General features: G+C 48.1%; 1 protein-coding gene across 1 annotated transcript in view; it reads left to right on the forward strand.

Annotated features, from left to right (window-relative positions):
• The window catches only part of CLSTN2 (calsyntenin 2), a 569,251-nt gene that overhangs the window by 532,992 nt on the left and 19,792 nt on the right, over positions 1–16,467 (forward strand). Inside the window, exon 10 of the mRNA XM_033132678.1 lies at positions 10,758–10,924. Within this exon, the coding sequence (XP_032988569.1) occupies positions 10,758–10,924 (167 nt within the window). The remainder of the gene's footprint in view (positions 1–10,757; positions 10,925–16,467) is intronic.

Raw genomic sequence — 16,467 nt, forward strand, 5'->3', positions numbered from 1 at the left:
ACTTACTAACTGTGTGGACTTCAGCAGAATTCCTAACTTCCAGGAGCTCCTATTTTCTGATGCATAAAACTACAGTGATACCTAGCTCACAGGGTTGTTATAAGGGTTCGGCACGGAGCACATGGGCATGTTCCAGCCAAATTAATGTGTAAATCGGAAAACACCTGCTAGTCCTCTCCTCCACCCCCACTCTGCTCCTTGTCCCTAAACCAAACATGGCAGACAGTCTGCAAGACCTTGGTATGTTCTGGCTTCTCTGATTCCAGCCTCCCCATGGCTCCTTACATGCACTGACTTTTCTCCCCTTCCCCAGGACTAACCCTCACACACAGACTTGCCCTCTCAGGTCCATCTATAGGTCAGAAGGAGGTCCTTGAAGCCGACGAATAGTCCGTCAGAAGACAAGTATTAGAAGATAGGGTTTATGGTGTAGGCAAGAACCTGCTCATGCAGTCTTTGGGGCCTTGGGGGAGATTTAGGTATCTTCCCTGAGAGGGATGACAATCCATTAATAAATTTTCAGCATGGGAAAACATCCTTTAAATCTTTAAAATTGGGCTTTATAGAATGAATAAGAGTTCGCTGGGGAGATAAGGGAGGCAACAGCACGTGCCGTGGCAGGGAAGCTTGCCAGTTGTGCTCAGGGTGCCTTGTCACTGGGAGGTACGTGGCCCAGAATGCGTGGAGAAGAGGCGGGGAAAAGGAGTTGAGACCAGACCATAGGATGTTGTACTGCCTTGTTGAGGAGCTTGGAGTCCCATGCATTCTTACCTCCTCCTTGGAGCTGCATTGTGTCCTGGCCAGGCACATTAACACTTCTTCAAACAGGACATGGTGCTGTGAAGTTAATGGCCTCCACTGTAGCCCTTACCTCAGCAGGTTTCTAACCCTTCCAAAGTCCATTTATATACATACTGTAAGCCCTCTGTGTGGACCTCTAATTGGGCCTGCGATTGTGGGGAGTTTTTCAGGTGCTTTTTAAGGTTGGCAAGGGAACTAGCTCCCACCTGTGAAATTGTGAAATGTCCAATTGGGGTTTAACAACGGAATGGAAAGTCATGTGATAACAGCTGCTTGTAGGGTGCTCTTGGGAACTGGCCCCAGACTGTTGCTGGGCAGAGCTCTGCAGCCCCAATTAGCCTACTCTGTCCTTTTAGTGAATTTGAAAGCCCAAGTCATCAATGGAACTTCATTTTCATTGGCATTTTTTTCCAGTAATTAAAAAAAATTGCTACTTCATTTACACTTGAGAAATGCCGGCGGTACAGCCTAGAACAGGCATGTACCTTAATTGTGGAGAACCTGCCGTCAGGATGGACCTCACCTCCCAGAAGAGTCCTCCTTTCTCTACCTGGTGTCACACGTGCTTGGTGTCACAGTGTTCTCAGGACAGACTCAGACCCTCTCTCGTGGCCAGGCTCAGTCTGTGCTGATTCAGAAACTGGTGCCTTTAAACACATACCAGTTTCCTTATCTCTCTCTGAGTCATGCCATGGGAGAAGATCATTTAAAAGACTAATGAATTTGTTATTTTCCTTAGATTTCCCACTCATCCAATTCTAACAACAACAATTCAAGTTCTACTCATAAATAATAAAAATTGTATAGTCACATCCACTTCGCCCCTGGACCTGTGCACGGGGCCCCGTCACCTAGGCACTGTAGCCCAGCTGTCCGTGGCAGTGACTCAGGAAGGCTGTGATCGTGCCAGACCAGGGCTTTGGGGAGCCCCAGGGGGTCAGGGAGGTGCCCCAGTAGGTGACACGTCAGCACACCTCTCCCAACATTACAACCAGAGCAGCTCTCTTATCTATCGTAGATGGCATCTGGGCAACAGTACTTTTAACAAAATGACTACACGTGTTTGAAGAAACACAGTTCTAGGCACCTACTTAAGAAGCCAATACTCGGACGCCTGCCTGATCCTCATCTATTCTTGGTAGGTCTCATCACAGGTGTCCCAACTCATGCGCTGTCCCCAGCGACCACCTCACCCCACCTCTGTCAGGGACTCTCTCCAGCATTCTGGACTCTGGCCTCCCAAGCGTGTCTGGCTTTGCCTACTGCTGACCGTGACATGCCCCTGGTCTCAGATAAGGAAGGCCCTCTCCCCTAGCACCTGGTCTTACTGAGTCCTACCCCTCACCTGACAAATAAAGCAGCAGGAGGTAGAAAGGGGGATGGTTCTATGAATTAGTGCCTGTTCGGGGACAGACACAAAGCCCCCGTTGTGGCTTTTGGGAGGAGCCAAGGCAAATAATGGGAATGGCCAAAGAAGTGAGAAAAAGGTAGAAATCACGCCGAGAGTTGCAGTAAGCAACAGCATACAATCCTCAGCGAGAGAGGAATTAGAGTCACATGTGGTCCTGAGAGCTGGTGTACATTTCCAGGTCATTTTCTGCCAGACACTAAAACAAGTGCAGAGACATGGAGGACATGCCTTCATTTAATAAGCCTGGTCTAATTTAGTACAAATTATCTTAATAAAGTCTGTGTTGAAATTATTCTGCATCCCTAGGGTCTGTGCTCTGGAAGAAAGAGGCACGTGCTGGCATAGTCTGCTTTACATGCAAGTGACATTTCCCAAAGAGGGCTCCCTGAAGCTCCAGTCCCACAGGAGGCCCCTTCCACAAGGAGTTCAAGGTCAAGGATGGGTCACCGCATACACCATCCTCCCACCACCCCACTGGAGAGTCGCCATGCATGTGAGCTTCTCACGAGTCTCCAAAGCCCACCAAGACAGCAATCTGTTTGACATTACTTAACCTGAATCCCTTAATCTTATTGCACTGTGGCACTCACTCTTTGTGAAATAGTGTTCCCAGAACACGCTTTGGAAAACATCTCATTGGCGTTCTTAATGCAGATCCTCCATCCCATACTCCACTAGGTTTGCAGAAGGCAAGGACTGTCTGCTCTCGCAGATTCTCCTCTCAGCTTTCCTCCTACTCCAAGGCCTAGAGATGGTTAATAACTAATGTCTGTTGAATTACATCCCATTTTCCAGGCTGTTGTCACAAAAGTGTATGGTTCATGGTCTGACACACAGGAATGATTAACAGAGTGTCTCTTAGCATTGTCTGTATTTAAAAATCAAGGCAAGATTGTGTTAGGGCCTGGAGTTCGTTTGACATGAGGGTGTGTTGATTTAAAGACAACACAGTGAAATCAGCTTTAAAATTCAGTGATTCGTGTCTGGAAACACAGTATAACTGAGTTATAATTCCAACTTTGTATCTTATTCTGAAGATTATATAAATTAGAAAATTTGACAAGAGTCTTAGAGAGAAAACGGTTTCATTTTAGCTTCTCTAAGACACACCAGATGGGAGGGGGGAAATGTGAAAGAGGCCACTGAAAAGAGAGACAGAGAAAACTCGCGTGATGTATCCCATCCAGGAGTCCACTGGTTCTTGCTGCCGCTAGAACTAGCTGTCATTTCTGAGCTCCTGCTCTGTGCTGAGCCCCTTCAATCTTCTCTTTTAACTTCCTTATGTCATGGGTATGATTACAATCTCCATTTTACAGATGTGAAAACTGAGACTTACAGAAGATAAATACCTGGGTAAGGGTCTCATATGGCCTGGATTTGCATGCCGGTGTGTGCCACCAAAGCCCTCACCTTTAGTTATGGTGCTACACCCCTCTGCTTCTAGGGCCATGAAAAGCCAGATGGTGTTACACAGCCACGTAAGGAAGACCAGAGGATTCTGGTATCTGGGGTCAAATCATTTGCCCAAACTCCCTGGGCATTTTCCCCCCAGATTAGGTCTCATGGTTTTGTGTAAGGAGGGAAGTTTGGCATTAGAAGAGAATTCCAGATTCTCGCTGCTGCTGCTGCTGCTGCTGCTTACCTGCTCTGTGTCTTTGGAAAGTTTCTTGCCACTGTGCTCCTCAGTCCTTCATCTAAAGAATGAAGGAGATGTACTGGATGATATATGAGATCCCTTCCAACCCCATGAATTTAGGTCCCCAACCTCAGATAGCTGACTTTTGAGGTCATCCATGAATTTTAGTTTTGCTCACTTAGAACGTGCTATATAAATGTTTGCTGGACAGGCTAGAGATGGGTATGTAAAAACTGAAGCGTCGAGAAAGCCTGCTGAGAATGTGTCATGGCCATCCACGATGGCAGGTCATCTGTCTCCACAAGTCACCTGCAACCTACAGCTGCAACCCCCTAGGGTTGTGTGGACAACGTGAAAGCTGCAGCATACGAGGGTTGATTACACATTTCACTTAATCTTTGCATTCCATGGATGTCTCCGTCACTGAAATGAGGCAGTGAGAGAGAAAGCAAGATTTCAGATGCTCTCACCATTTGCATTTCTTGAAATTGATGCCCGACCGTCCATGAAATTGTGTTCATGGAAAGCCCTCCCCATCAAAAGCCACGCACAGAGCAGCATCTGACTCACGCAAGAGGGAAACGTGGCCCCCAATCCTTCCCATGCGTTTCTAAGACTAACTAGGTGTGGGAATGACAGCAGGGAAGAAAAGACCAGAAGCATCCTGCACACACTTTGCAAGGGGAGAGACCTAGTACATTCGCACACATTGATCTTTTGCTCATATTTACTGACTCAAAAGCTATGTTTATAGTGGGTGGTCTCCACGTCTCACTTGGAAGAAAGCTGAGAGGGAATTCGCTCTCAATACAAACTGGCTTAGAATACCATAGGCTACGTTAAATCACGTTTGCCAAATGCTACAACCATGTTTCCCAGCAAACTTGGCACAAATTATTGGGAGTTGCTGCTGAATTCATTCAGTGTCCACAGAGCCCAGTATGATTGGACAGCCTCCCCTAGCCGTGTGTCCGTCCCAACCTGTCCCCATCTTTCGGAAACAGTCCAATTATTACCTTCCCAGAAATCCTCCTTGAACCTCCCAGCCACATCTCATTGTGTGGTATGCAGGTCCAAAGCTTGGGAGCAAGCAAGGTCTGCATTTAAATCTAGGCCGCACTAATTTCAGGCTGTGTGGCCTTGGACAAATAACCTACCTCTGAAAACATCATCTGTGAAAGGAGTTGTAAGTGTAGCAGCCAAGAATCTGTATTTACAAAGAAAACAATTCGTTTTCCCACATCCATCTTGGTTTCGTTTCAAGCCCCTATTCCATCTGAATGGGGAGAACTTGACTCTGGCAAATTTGGAATTCTCCCATTTCCTTCGGGTACCCGCTGATTTCAGGACGATTTGTACCTGTCTAGGGTGTTGATAGGGGCTTCCAATTCGTCTTGCCTTGCAGGTGGCCACAAAAATGGTGCTCACCTCTCTGGTCTTCGGTCACTAATGGTACTGGAGGACTCACAGCTCTCTCAGCATTTCCTTACCTTACTCAGGGGCACAGAAATATCTCCACGCTCCTCATGCTCTCTCTGTAAGACCATCGGCGGTCCATCTGTTCATCTCTGGATATGCCGGCGCCAGGCCAGCATTCCCTCCCAACATCACACACCCTGCCAGGATTCAACCCAGGTGACGGCCTCAGGTGCCCTCGCTCTGTCTGTTGTCTTACCACCCTCCCCCGCCCCCACCCCAGTCTGGGGAATCAGTTCCTAGTCTGGGGGAAGCCAGAGTTCCTTCCTCCATTTTTGCCCGAATGCTGATCCATACCCAGGTCTTCTCCACCCCCCTTAGGGTGTACACTTCTGGAAATGGAACTGGGCAAGAGACTCAGCTTCAGACCACGTGTGCTCTTCTCGCCATCACAACCCTCCCTGCAACAATAAGCACAAGCCAGAGATGTGTTTAAATGGAGTTAAGAGGGGAGAAATTAAAAGCATAGTGGCTAAGATCTCAAAAGGATTATCTTACCACTTAAGGATTAAATAAAATATCAATGAAAGGACTTTCCCTGTTTTAAGGACCTTATAAATGAAGGCCATTGTTTTTCCCCGGAGATCTGTTAGACACATTATCTATCTATATCATTTGTTTGCAGATTAATCACGCTCTGCCTTTCAACATCTATTGTGTTGTAATTTACTCTTACATTTTCCCAGGGTCTATATTTCCTTCTCCCGACTAAATGTGAGCTCTCTGAGAGCACGATCCACATCTTATAGTTCACTGAACCTAACAGAAGGCTAGGTGTACAGCAAACACTTTAAAAATGGGTGCAGATCTAGCCCCAGGAATTCAAAATCATGTCCTCAACAATTTAGAGAAGGTTCTTTGTATTAGAAATCAGGTTTTATTTTTCTTAAAATAATTCATGAACATGTTTATATCTAAATGTTAACAGAGAAGCCATGTGGTACATGCAGACACCCTAGATAGTAAAAAGAAAGAGATTGTTAATGTATTCATTATGTATTAAAATCCTGCATCACAGCCACCCCTGAGTGCAAATATATTTCAAATTTTATGCTGGCCACCTATTGCAAAATGCTAATTGAATTGATTTCCTGGAGCTGTGTCACTAATAAATAAGAGTGCAACACAGATCTGGGATTCTTGAGTCAAAAATATAGAACATGAATGTTTTGCTGAGAGAAAATAATGTGTAGGAAAATGTCTTAGCATCCAACAGAGTTGCCAAGTTTGGTCTTTAAGGATGGAGCTGCTGAGTGAGAAGTTGAGAGGTGTTAGGTGGCGTACCAGAGTGGGGTGTCTCTGAGCCTCAGTGGACTGGGCTGGCCAGTACCACCAGGATGTCTCATCTGGTCCTATGTGGGGATGGATATACTCACACTGCAGGGCACACACTTCACCACTTGCTACATTTGTGGCCTTGGGCCACTGTACTTCTCCTCTCTAAGCCTGAATTTACTCGTCTAGAACTATAGAATAAGTCCCCACCTCCCAAGAGATTAATGAAGATTCGATAAGATGATGTTTGTTGAGTTCTTCAGACAGAGTTGGAAACATAATTCCTATCCAGTAAAAGACAACTGGTAGACATGACCATCTGGATGCCCGGGAAAGTGGCATACCCAGGCTCACACCCTTCTTCTTCCCGGTCAGCAGGAGTGAACCTTTGCTTGGACAGAACATGCTAATGGCTTTGACAAGCATGTTATCCATGGGGGCTTTGAAGGCATAGAATAGAGGCTCCAAATGGACTCCCCCATCCCCTCAGGCCATGGCCATCTCAGGTCATTCCTCCAAGCTAGATCTGTTTAGAGTTCCCTGTGGACTGAGCTCCACAATAGAGCCTTCTTTCTTTTCCAAGGTGAAGATGCTTTGAGTGGCAAGTAACAGCGGTGTGAATCAAAATGGCTTAAACCATAATGATGGGTGATTGGCTCCCACGCTGAGGAAGGCCCAAGGTAGAGCAATGGGAAAGTCCACTCAGGGTTCTGCTCCGCCTGCTGTGACTCTCCTGGCTCCATCCTCCTCTGTTCAGTGTCTTGATTGTCCCTGCTCTGCCTGCAAGACGGCTGAAGCCGCTCTTGGCCATCCATCTTCACATAATGATCTCCAGGGAATGAGAGCGAGAGTAGGTTCCAGAAACTTTCTAGAGAGAAAATGGAATCTCTTTTCCCAGAAGCTGCCAGTCAGTTTTTCCTCCCATCTCATTGGCCTAAATTTGGTCTCATGATTATTCCTGAGTCTACTCCTGTGGCGTATTGGATACCAGGTGCTGATTGGCTTTGCCTTGGTACTTGGTCCCAAGTCCATGCCTGATTTAGTCACTGGAGCAATGGGGACACGGAAACCTGATTAGCTTTGACTAAACAGAGTCCACCCCCAACCCCAAGGCTGCCATTGCAAGAGGCCAGGAGTAAGATGGATGTGGAAGAGACACCACAATGCCAACCACTCTGCTGGTATGTAACTCACCGTTTCCTGTACTGCAGCAAACAATTATGAAATGTCCGCTGTGTGGCAGGCAGGCTGCAGGATATGGGGACGAGACAAGGCACTCTGTGTTATTGAGCGAAATAACTGAGACACTTATGCAAAGCACTCGTCGCATCCCTCAGCCCCTAATACCTGTTCAGTATGGTCTTTGTTGAAATGAATAATGCATGAGTGCTCCCTGCCATCCAAAAGACAGACTTAAATAAATTCTAGCGGTGTGCAAAGAGGGTAAGGAGGAAGCGTGCCGGTGGCATAAAGGAAGGAGATCACATAAGGACTATGCAGAAGGCCCGACTTCAAGAAGCTTATAGCCCACTGGTTCTTAGCCTTGCCTTCACGTTTGACTCACCCGAAGAGCTTTTAAAACTCCCTACATGAATTAGTTCACAGTCTCTGGGGCTAAGACCAATCACCAGGATCCGTTCATCTTTTTAGAGATCCCCAGATGATTAAAATGCACAGTCGATGTTCAGAACCACCATTATCGGCGACTAAGACATAAAACACACACGTAAACCATTAACTAACGATGCCAGGTTGTGAGGGGTACATAAAAATGTCAGTGTTCCAAGGCTCAGGGCAGGGAGAGGGCACGGTGGGCAGGGGGCTCGTGAAAGATTTCTGTGAGCAGCAGGGGTCAGGTTGCTTAAGAGGTCTTGAAGGACGAGTGGGATTTGCGTAATCCGAGCAGTTTGGCGGTGATTCCTACGTGTGAGGAGGAATGGGTGTGTGCAAACATGGAGGGTGCATCAGTCCAGACCCGATCGGGAAAGAGAAACCACACAGTAACTTGCACAGGGAAATCGATAGAATTGGTAACTATAACATAGGATTGGAATAATGAAGGATTAGCTGCTAAGAAGCAGAGAGAACTCTAAAGAATATAGGAATGCAGGTATCAGGGCATCCTCTCCCCCGGGGCTAAGACAGAGTGCCGACAGGAGATCCCCCCACCCTACCAGCCCCTAGGCTGCTGTCCAGACTTTGCTGACACAGCGTGGCTCACTGAAGGGCAGAAAAGTCACTGTGGTGTCACTCAGGCAGAACTTTTCGGAGACCTTCCCGCTAGGATGCTGGGAAAGCTGTTTACAGGGAGATGTCTCCCTGAAGCGCCCTCTGCTGGGGGAAGGTGCATTGCAAGAACTCCAGGAGAACTGGGAGGCAAAACCCAGCAATGTCCCCTCCAAGCAAGCAGAGGCTCATTGTGGGTTTTATTTGCATTTCTCTGATGATTAGTGAGGTTGAGCATTTTTTCATATGTCTGTTGGCCATCTGTATGTCCTCTTTAGAAAAATGTCTCTTCATGTCCTCTGCCCATTTTTTAATTGGGTCATTTGTTTTTTTGGTGTTGAGTTGAATTCACTTTGTGAGGGGTGTAAATATCTAACTAGTACATTGTTTTGTACACCTGAAACCAATAAAAAATAAAAATTTTTTTTAAAAGCAGAGGCTCAGAAAGGTTCCAAAACCTTGCCAGAGAATTAGCAAAGCTGGAGTTTGACCCCGATCCATCTTTCCTGTGTTCTGCTTCCTCTCTGAACAAACAGAAGTACAAGATCAAGGCTAAGTCTGCCCAGAGACTGCCCAGAGATGGAAGGGTCTGTGCTCAGTGGAGTTAGTGGGGAAGGCCTCCGGGTGAGGTGAGGATTCAAATGGACCTTAGGAGAGACCCGATTTGGAAAACCATGGAGGATATAGGAGGAGGTAACTTCCAGGCTGGCTTTGCAACACAGGCCACATTGGACAATTTCACACGCTGGAGAGTGGACCCCCATCTCAGACAAGACTCAACTCAGCCAGTAGAGAACAGTAGAAAACTGGAAGTAGGCCCTGGGAAGAAAGTCAGAGGTAGAACGGAATCAGGGAAACTGAATTTGAATGGATGTGAAGTCAACACATTTCAAGAGAGCCAGCACCCATGGATGTGGGGTCTCTGGGATTCCTCAGCTGCGTGCCAACCTGTCAGGGGAATATAGAGGAACAAATGCCAACTTTGGAGTTGGGCAGACCAGGACTAGAGTACCAGCTCCAGCGGTTAAGCTGAGTGTCCTGGGGCAAGTCCCTCAACCTTTCTGAGTCTCAGGATTCTTCAGGTGTCAGTTGGAAACAGTAATACCATTTTGCAGACTTGCTCAGATGAAGTCCCTTGCAGACAGCCTGGCACACAGCAGGCTTTTAATCAATAGTAGTGTCATGCAGGGACTCAGCTCCCGCTCCGCGCATGAGAACGCAGGACATGGTGAGGCCAAAAAGGAACACCAACGGAGCCACAGATAGGGGAGTCATATCACTATATTCTCGCTGGCAGCTGGGTTGGAGACACAGGGAGCAAACATCTGCCAGTACCCCAAAAAGGGGTCTTCCTGCACCCCAGTCTCGCTGGCAGCCAGGCGAGACACACGAAGTAGGATCCACACGATCCACAATCCGCTGTCCGCTTTTCTGCCTGCCAACCAACCAACCAACCAATGTAGCCACAGCAGTTATATCAATGGCTAATGGCAAACTGGTTATAGCTGATGGCCAACCAATCACAGCTGATGGCCATCTGCTACCCGAGCCAGCTCCTTTCCATGTGAGGCCGAGAGCCTGGAAACTGCTCTTTGGGACTCTGTCCCACAGGGAGCTTCCTTCTCCCTCCTATTGTTTACTCTGTAGTCCCTTCCTGTCTTCTTAGACAGTCATGTCTCTGAAAGTAACCATTTTAAAATTCAGAAATTCCAGGATTCCTAAAACAGGTGCAACTGGAGACTGCCAAGGTATTGGTGGCATATAACATCCTCTTATTGAGATTCTGACTACTGAGCTCAGCCCTTGGAAGGAAAAGATCAGGTTTAGGGGACAGAGTCACTGTGTCCTTGGCTCATGGACCAGATGGTACCTTGCAGTGATATTTCATACCCATCTCCACAGGGCAAATAACAGTACTTTTTTATTTTTTAGGAGGAGAAGTCACCAAACCACGGTTTGCTCAATTCTTCCATGGCAGCCTGGCCAGTCTCACCATCCGCCCTGGAAAAATGGAGAGTCAGAAGGTGATTTCCTGCCTGCAGGCCTGCAAGGAAGGGCTGGATATTAATTCCTTGGAAAGCCTCGGCCAAGGGATAAAGGTAAGGAAGGAGCTGTCATCATCCCTGGTAAGATGTTGATCCTTGAGGTAGAGGCTGCCCAGTTCCAGTGCACTCTGGGAAATGGAGTCTTCTCCTGTCCAGTTACACAGAGATGGTGCCACAGCAAAGGTGCTGCCACAGGGGGGAGGGTAGTGACCATAACTCTCAGATGGACTCCAGATGCCATCTCCTGAAATTCCTAGACAAAGCCCTTGTGTATAATCAGTTCACACTACCCAAAAGCCAGCACACGTTCGATGGCTACCTAGGGGGAGTTGCTATGTTTCACTTGTTTGTTGGTTGGTTACTTGCTTTCTTGTTTATTTGCCTAAAGAAACTGAAGCAGCATGCAAGAATACACTCCAAAATATTTTTTAAAACAAAAATGTTTGGACCATGTAAGACACAAATTAGAAAGGAAGGTCCGTCCCACATGGGGTGGAATTAGAAAGCACACGTGGAGGTCACTGGGTCTCCCGTTACTAAGTTGCGGCACACGTTGGGCCCCGAGCAGTCTCTGGCTATCAGAGGGAATGAAAGCAGATTCATGATTTTTATCATCTCTACAAAAGAAAACTTTTAAATAATCCTAGAAAATCAGAGCTGCTTTCTGAGCAAAGCTCCTCCTGAGGGGTGCATGAGGTGGCCGGCTGTGCCTCAGCAAGCGTCTCCTGCCGGGCCGGGATCCTCCTGGCCTCGCCTGGACCTTCGGGGTTCCTGCGAGCGTGGAGTCTCTGGGGTCCTAAGTGAAGAGCAGGAGAAACTTCACGGTGGCCCCCAGTTAAGCATAAGGGATCCCATGAAAACAGGCATCCTCCTCTCAGGAAGCTGCGGGGCTTACCCTCTGCCTCCGGGACCATAGGACAGCCTCCTGAGGTCCCAGAAGCTGTGATGGTTCCCTGCTTGGCCATTTCTCAAGAAGGGTGTGACCGGAGCAGAGGCTTCCCAGCCCGCCCCCCTCCCCTACCCAGTGCTGCCTAGGGAGGCCCCCCCGCAGGCCCCGCATTGGGCCTGCCTCTTCTGGACAGGGAGTCACCCGTCCAACAGAGAACCCTCTTATTTAAGCTGCCACTGGGCTTGTGGGGCCTGACGTGGGGCAGCCTGGGGGCTTAGTGACCTGAGCACACCCTGCTTTTGTTTAACTTGCAGTCGCATCAGCAAACATTCCATGGACACTCGTGTTCCATTTCCAACCAGGTAGAGGGACACAAAAATGAATATTCCAAGCTTAATGTCTTCAGGGAACTCAATGGCCCAAGCTGACATTCATAATCCAATGTGGTAATTGCTACAATGGTGATGAACACGAATATTGACTGAGGATCTGCCAGGTGTCAGGAACTAGTCTAAACTGTTCTGGGTATTAACTCATGTAAGCCCTACAACAACCTTACGGTTAAAGGCACCGTAAATCTTCTCATGTGGCACGTGAGCAATTGAGGACTGGCAGAGAAAGGACACTTGCCTAAGATCCCAGAGTCAGTGATGAGCAGGGCCAGAATTTGAACGCAGGCAGGCAGTCCTGCTTCGAGGCTCCAGAACTTGGAGGAACAGCAGTTAGGGGAATGTCCTTGGAGGAGGTACAGTCTGAGCAAAACGTTTCAGGATAGGTAGTAACCAACCGGGGAAAAGGCAGGGGCACAGAGGGGGATGAGCGAGCATGGCTGTCACTCTGGGCAAAACCAAGAGCCTAAGGGACGGCAGAGGGCTGAGGAACCCACAGGGGACCCTGGAACTCCAAGAAGGCCAGGGTTACAAGTGCCCAGACTGCAGGAGGAAAGGTAGAAAGTGTAGCCAGAGAGGTAGGCAGAGGCCATGTCAGGGGCCTTGCTAACTATGTTTAGGTGTTTACTTTGTTTTTCTGTCAGCAACAGGCAGCCACTGAGGGGCTCCAGGCAAGGCAGGTGTGGGGCTTAGCATGTTCACCTGGAGACTGGGTCAGAAGGGGAAGATGGGAGAACAGAGACAGGGTAAGGCAAGAATGGTTTTCCAGAACATTGTTTAACTTGTGTTAAATATACACACGCGCACACACGCATACGAGCGCTCTCAAAAGCTAGTCACCTGTCATTGAAGGAACCTCCTGAGACTGCCTCAGAGTGGAAAGGTGGTCTATGTTACGGCGGCTGGTCCAGGCGAGGCCCTTGTGGTACATCTCACAGAGATGGCCTCACGTGCAGATCCTGTGGGTTGGTCCTTGACCTACTGCTTGTGTTGTTTTGTTAGTGTTTTGTCAAACCAGTGATGCAGAAGTCTGTCTTCCAACCCTCCTCTCTCTGTCTGATTCTTGACTTGCTTCCTGAGAGGGTCTTCTCTGCACTGGACCATCCCAAAGGAGCAGAGTTTCAGGATTGTAAGCGCTACGGAACAAATAAACCAAAGATGTTGAACTTAAAAGCCGCGTGTCTTAGAATTATAAATTGAGAACCACAGCAATTTCGAGTCACAGCCTATGAAAAAAGGAGGTGCTAAACTAAGTGGCACGAAAAGCTGGGGGGTAGGAGGCTCATCTGACTTTTCAGGATGCCACCTGCTCGTAACCAGTCACCTCAAAGGATCCTTTTCCATCCTGAGGGCGCAGCTGGCAAGGACTCGAGCGCTGTGTGAGAAGTTAATGATAAGACACAGAATTCACAGTGCATCCACTGGGGGCTGTTTTAAGTTCATTATCCCTACTCCTCACAACAAATTAAATAGCATGACCCCATTTCAGAAATAAGGAGACTGGGGCTCAGGGACTTGTCCACATTCAGACTAGAAGGCATTCTTAAAATTATTAAACTTCCTGCCCATCCTCCCTCCCTTTCATTTCTGAAAAGTGACTATTATTTTCTTTACCAGTTCCTGCTCCCTTCCCTCCTTTCTGGCTATTGAAAGAAGTGAGGTCCTCGTGCAATTAAGGAAACTTCCCGTCTGCTCACAGGGCCCCACTCCATTCCTCTTTTCCCTTGTTTTCCCCTGGATCGTGCGTATTTCTGAATATCTCTCCAGCATGTCTGGAGTCATCGAATGGGTGGAGTGGCTCGCTATCTTGTATCCATACAGGACACTGTGGAATAGCCACCTTCCTGACGATTACCCTGTTCTGATTTCCACAGCATAATCCCTGCAGATCTGTCATCTCCACAGTGGGAAAGAGTGGGAAAGAGCAGGACCTTGGGAATAAGACAATCCTTGGTTCAGATTACAGTGTAAATATTTACTAGCTGGGTTACTTTAGGCAAGGTACTTTAATCCCTTAAGCCCTAATTCCCCCATGTAAAAATGGACTTAACATTATTTTGCAGTGATGTTGTAAGAATTGAAATATATATATAGAGAGAGAGCGAGCGAGAGAGAGAGAGACATAAACAGAATAGATAGATGATATAGATACAGATAAAGACATAGACATATGGATATAGACAGCACAGACGCAGACAGAGACACTGACATAGAGATGGATATAAATCTCTCCTAGGAAATCTAATAAATAGGCTCCCAACAAATCACAGTTCCCTTCTCCTGCTGGGCTGGACTTGTACTTGGTGTTGCTGCTGCCCCAGCTTCTTTTGAAAAGTAAGCCTGGGTGCGCGCTGTGGCCAAGACGCCTCTAATGTGGCAAATCTGGCCCAGCCCGGAGGGGCTGGCAGGTGTCCCAGGGAACGCATGGTGCCTGGACTGTCATGGCCGGCCTGTCCTCAAGGAACGGGCCAGGGCTCTGAGCAGTATTCCACTGATTTCCCAGCCTGCTAGGTGGCTGGTGACACAGGTTGGCCCTCTAGGAGAGCTGACCACTCTGCAAAGGCCATCTGTCCAGCAGCTTTTTGGCTGAACAAAAGGAAGCACCGTGGCTGCAGCACAGCTTCTTAGGGGAGAGTGAATGCTGTCACCCTTTGCTCAGTCCCCAGGAAGCTATCTCCAGGCCCCGTGGTAATACCTATACCACCCTGTGTCCCAGTCACGCCACAGGGCTATGAACACTGCAGTTTAAAAACACAAAACAAACACACAACCAAAACCTACTTAATGGAAGGTGTTTTTGATCCTACAAGAATGTGTTGATGGCTAGGCAGTCCTTGGGATGCTCTGGCAATCAGCTTGGGTGTTAGCTGGGTCCAACACATTCCCTGACTGTCCTCTCCCAGGGTAGTTGCAATGGAAATGTGCCCTCTTCTGACTGCCATGGGGGTAGGGGGGGGGGGCGTGCTGCCAATCCAGCCCTCTGGCAGAACTCGCTTTTCCTGCTCAGCACTCGTGCCAGGCTGAGACTGGGCTCCTCCACAGGGGTCATCTTCCGGTCTCATGCTTGTCATGTGCTAGACCCTGGGGGATGCTACGAAAAGTCAGTAGACCCTGCCCTCAAGGTGCTCACAGTCTGCTGGGGGTGGCAGACAGACAGACAGACAGACAGACAGAATCAGCACCACAGGACTCTGTGATAGCAGGGATGGTGGTGGAGCAGGAAAACCTGTGGGCATGTAAGGGGTCATTTTAGAAGAATGACCTTGAATCTGCTCAAATCGGAATCAGGCGATTTGTGACTACTCAGAACTGTAATGATTCACCAGCGCATGACAGCTAGTGAGTCATCCACAGCAAGAGAAAAGCCAACCCAGAGGCTGACTGCAGCATCTGCTTTGCACGTGACGGTGCTCCTGAATCCAGCACAGAGAGTGGTGCTTGTGACCGGATGTCATGGCTCAGAGAGACCCAGCTCAGGGCTTTGAGGAAAGGAGGGAACTGGATCACAGAGAAAGAAGAGCAATGAAGACAGGGGAATGAGCAGAAGCAAAGACTCAGTGCAGACATAATTACAATATTAAGGATTATGATAAAAGCTATCATCGATTGACACTTTATATACATTATCTCATTTAAGCCCCAGACAGGTAGATATTAAGATCCCCATTATTTTAAATGAGGAAATGAAGTCCAGAAAGGAGAAGCATATAGTTCAAAGTTGTCCTCTGTAGTTTGCACTGCACCTGGGGTGTGGCACTCCACAAAGCCCATCATCTTTCAGGGATGTCACATAGCCATGGGGAAGTGAGAATCATATCCAGGAAGGGCTGAATTCTTCCAGTGGGTTAAACAATTGCAGTAGAAAATGACTCCAAAATCTCTATGGCTTAACGCTGAAAAGTTTATTTTTCTCTCACATTAAGCTGGGGCGGTCAGGTGGAGTTTCTGCCTAGAACGCCGTAGGCAGAGCAGAGAAAGAAAAAGGCTGGAGCATCCTGCAGGGCTTTCACTGCCTCCTCCCAGAGCTCCCACTTCCCTTCCTCTCACATCTCATTGGCCAGATGCCGTCATATGGCCCTGCCCCTGCATGGCACAAAGTAGCTGGGCAGTGCAGCCTCCAGGATGCCCAAGAAGGAAAGGAGAACAGGGTTTGGTGAGCACTGATAATGGCTCCCACAGAGGCTTGACTGAAAAAGACAAGTGACTGAAAAAAAGAGTCCTTTGGAGGAGTAACAGGAGATGATACTGTCTAAAATGTGGGCCAGGGGTGGGGGTGGGACCATTCACTCATTCATCTCACAAGGGCTTCCAGGGCACTA

Source organism: Rhinolophus ferrumequinum, chromosome 17 (assembly GCF_004115265.2).
Source record: "Rhinolophus ferrumequinum isolate MPI-CBG mRhiFer1 chromosome 17, mRhiFer1_v1.p, whole genome shotgun sequence".
Lineage (NCBI taxonomy): Eukaryota > Metazoa > Chordata > Mammalia > Chiroptera > Rhinolophidae > Rhinolophus > Rhinolophus ferrumequinum.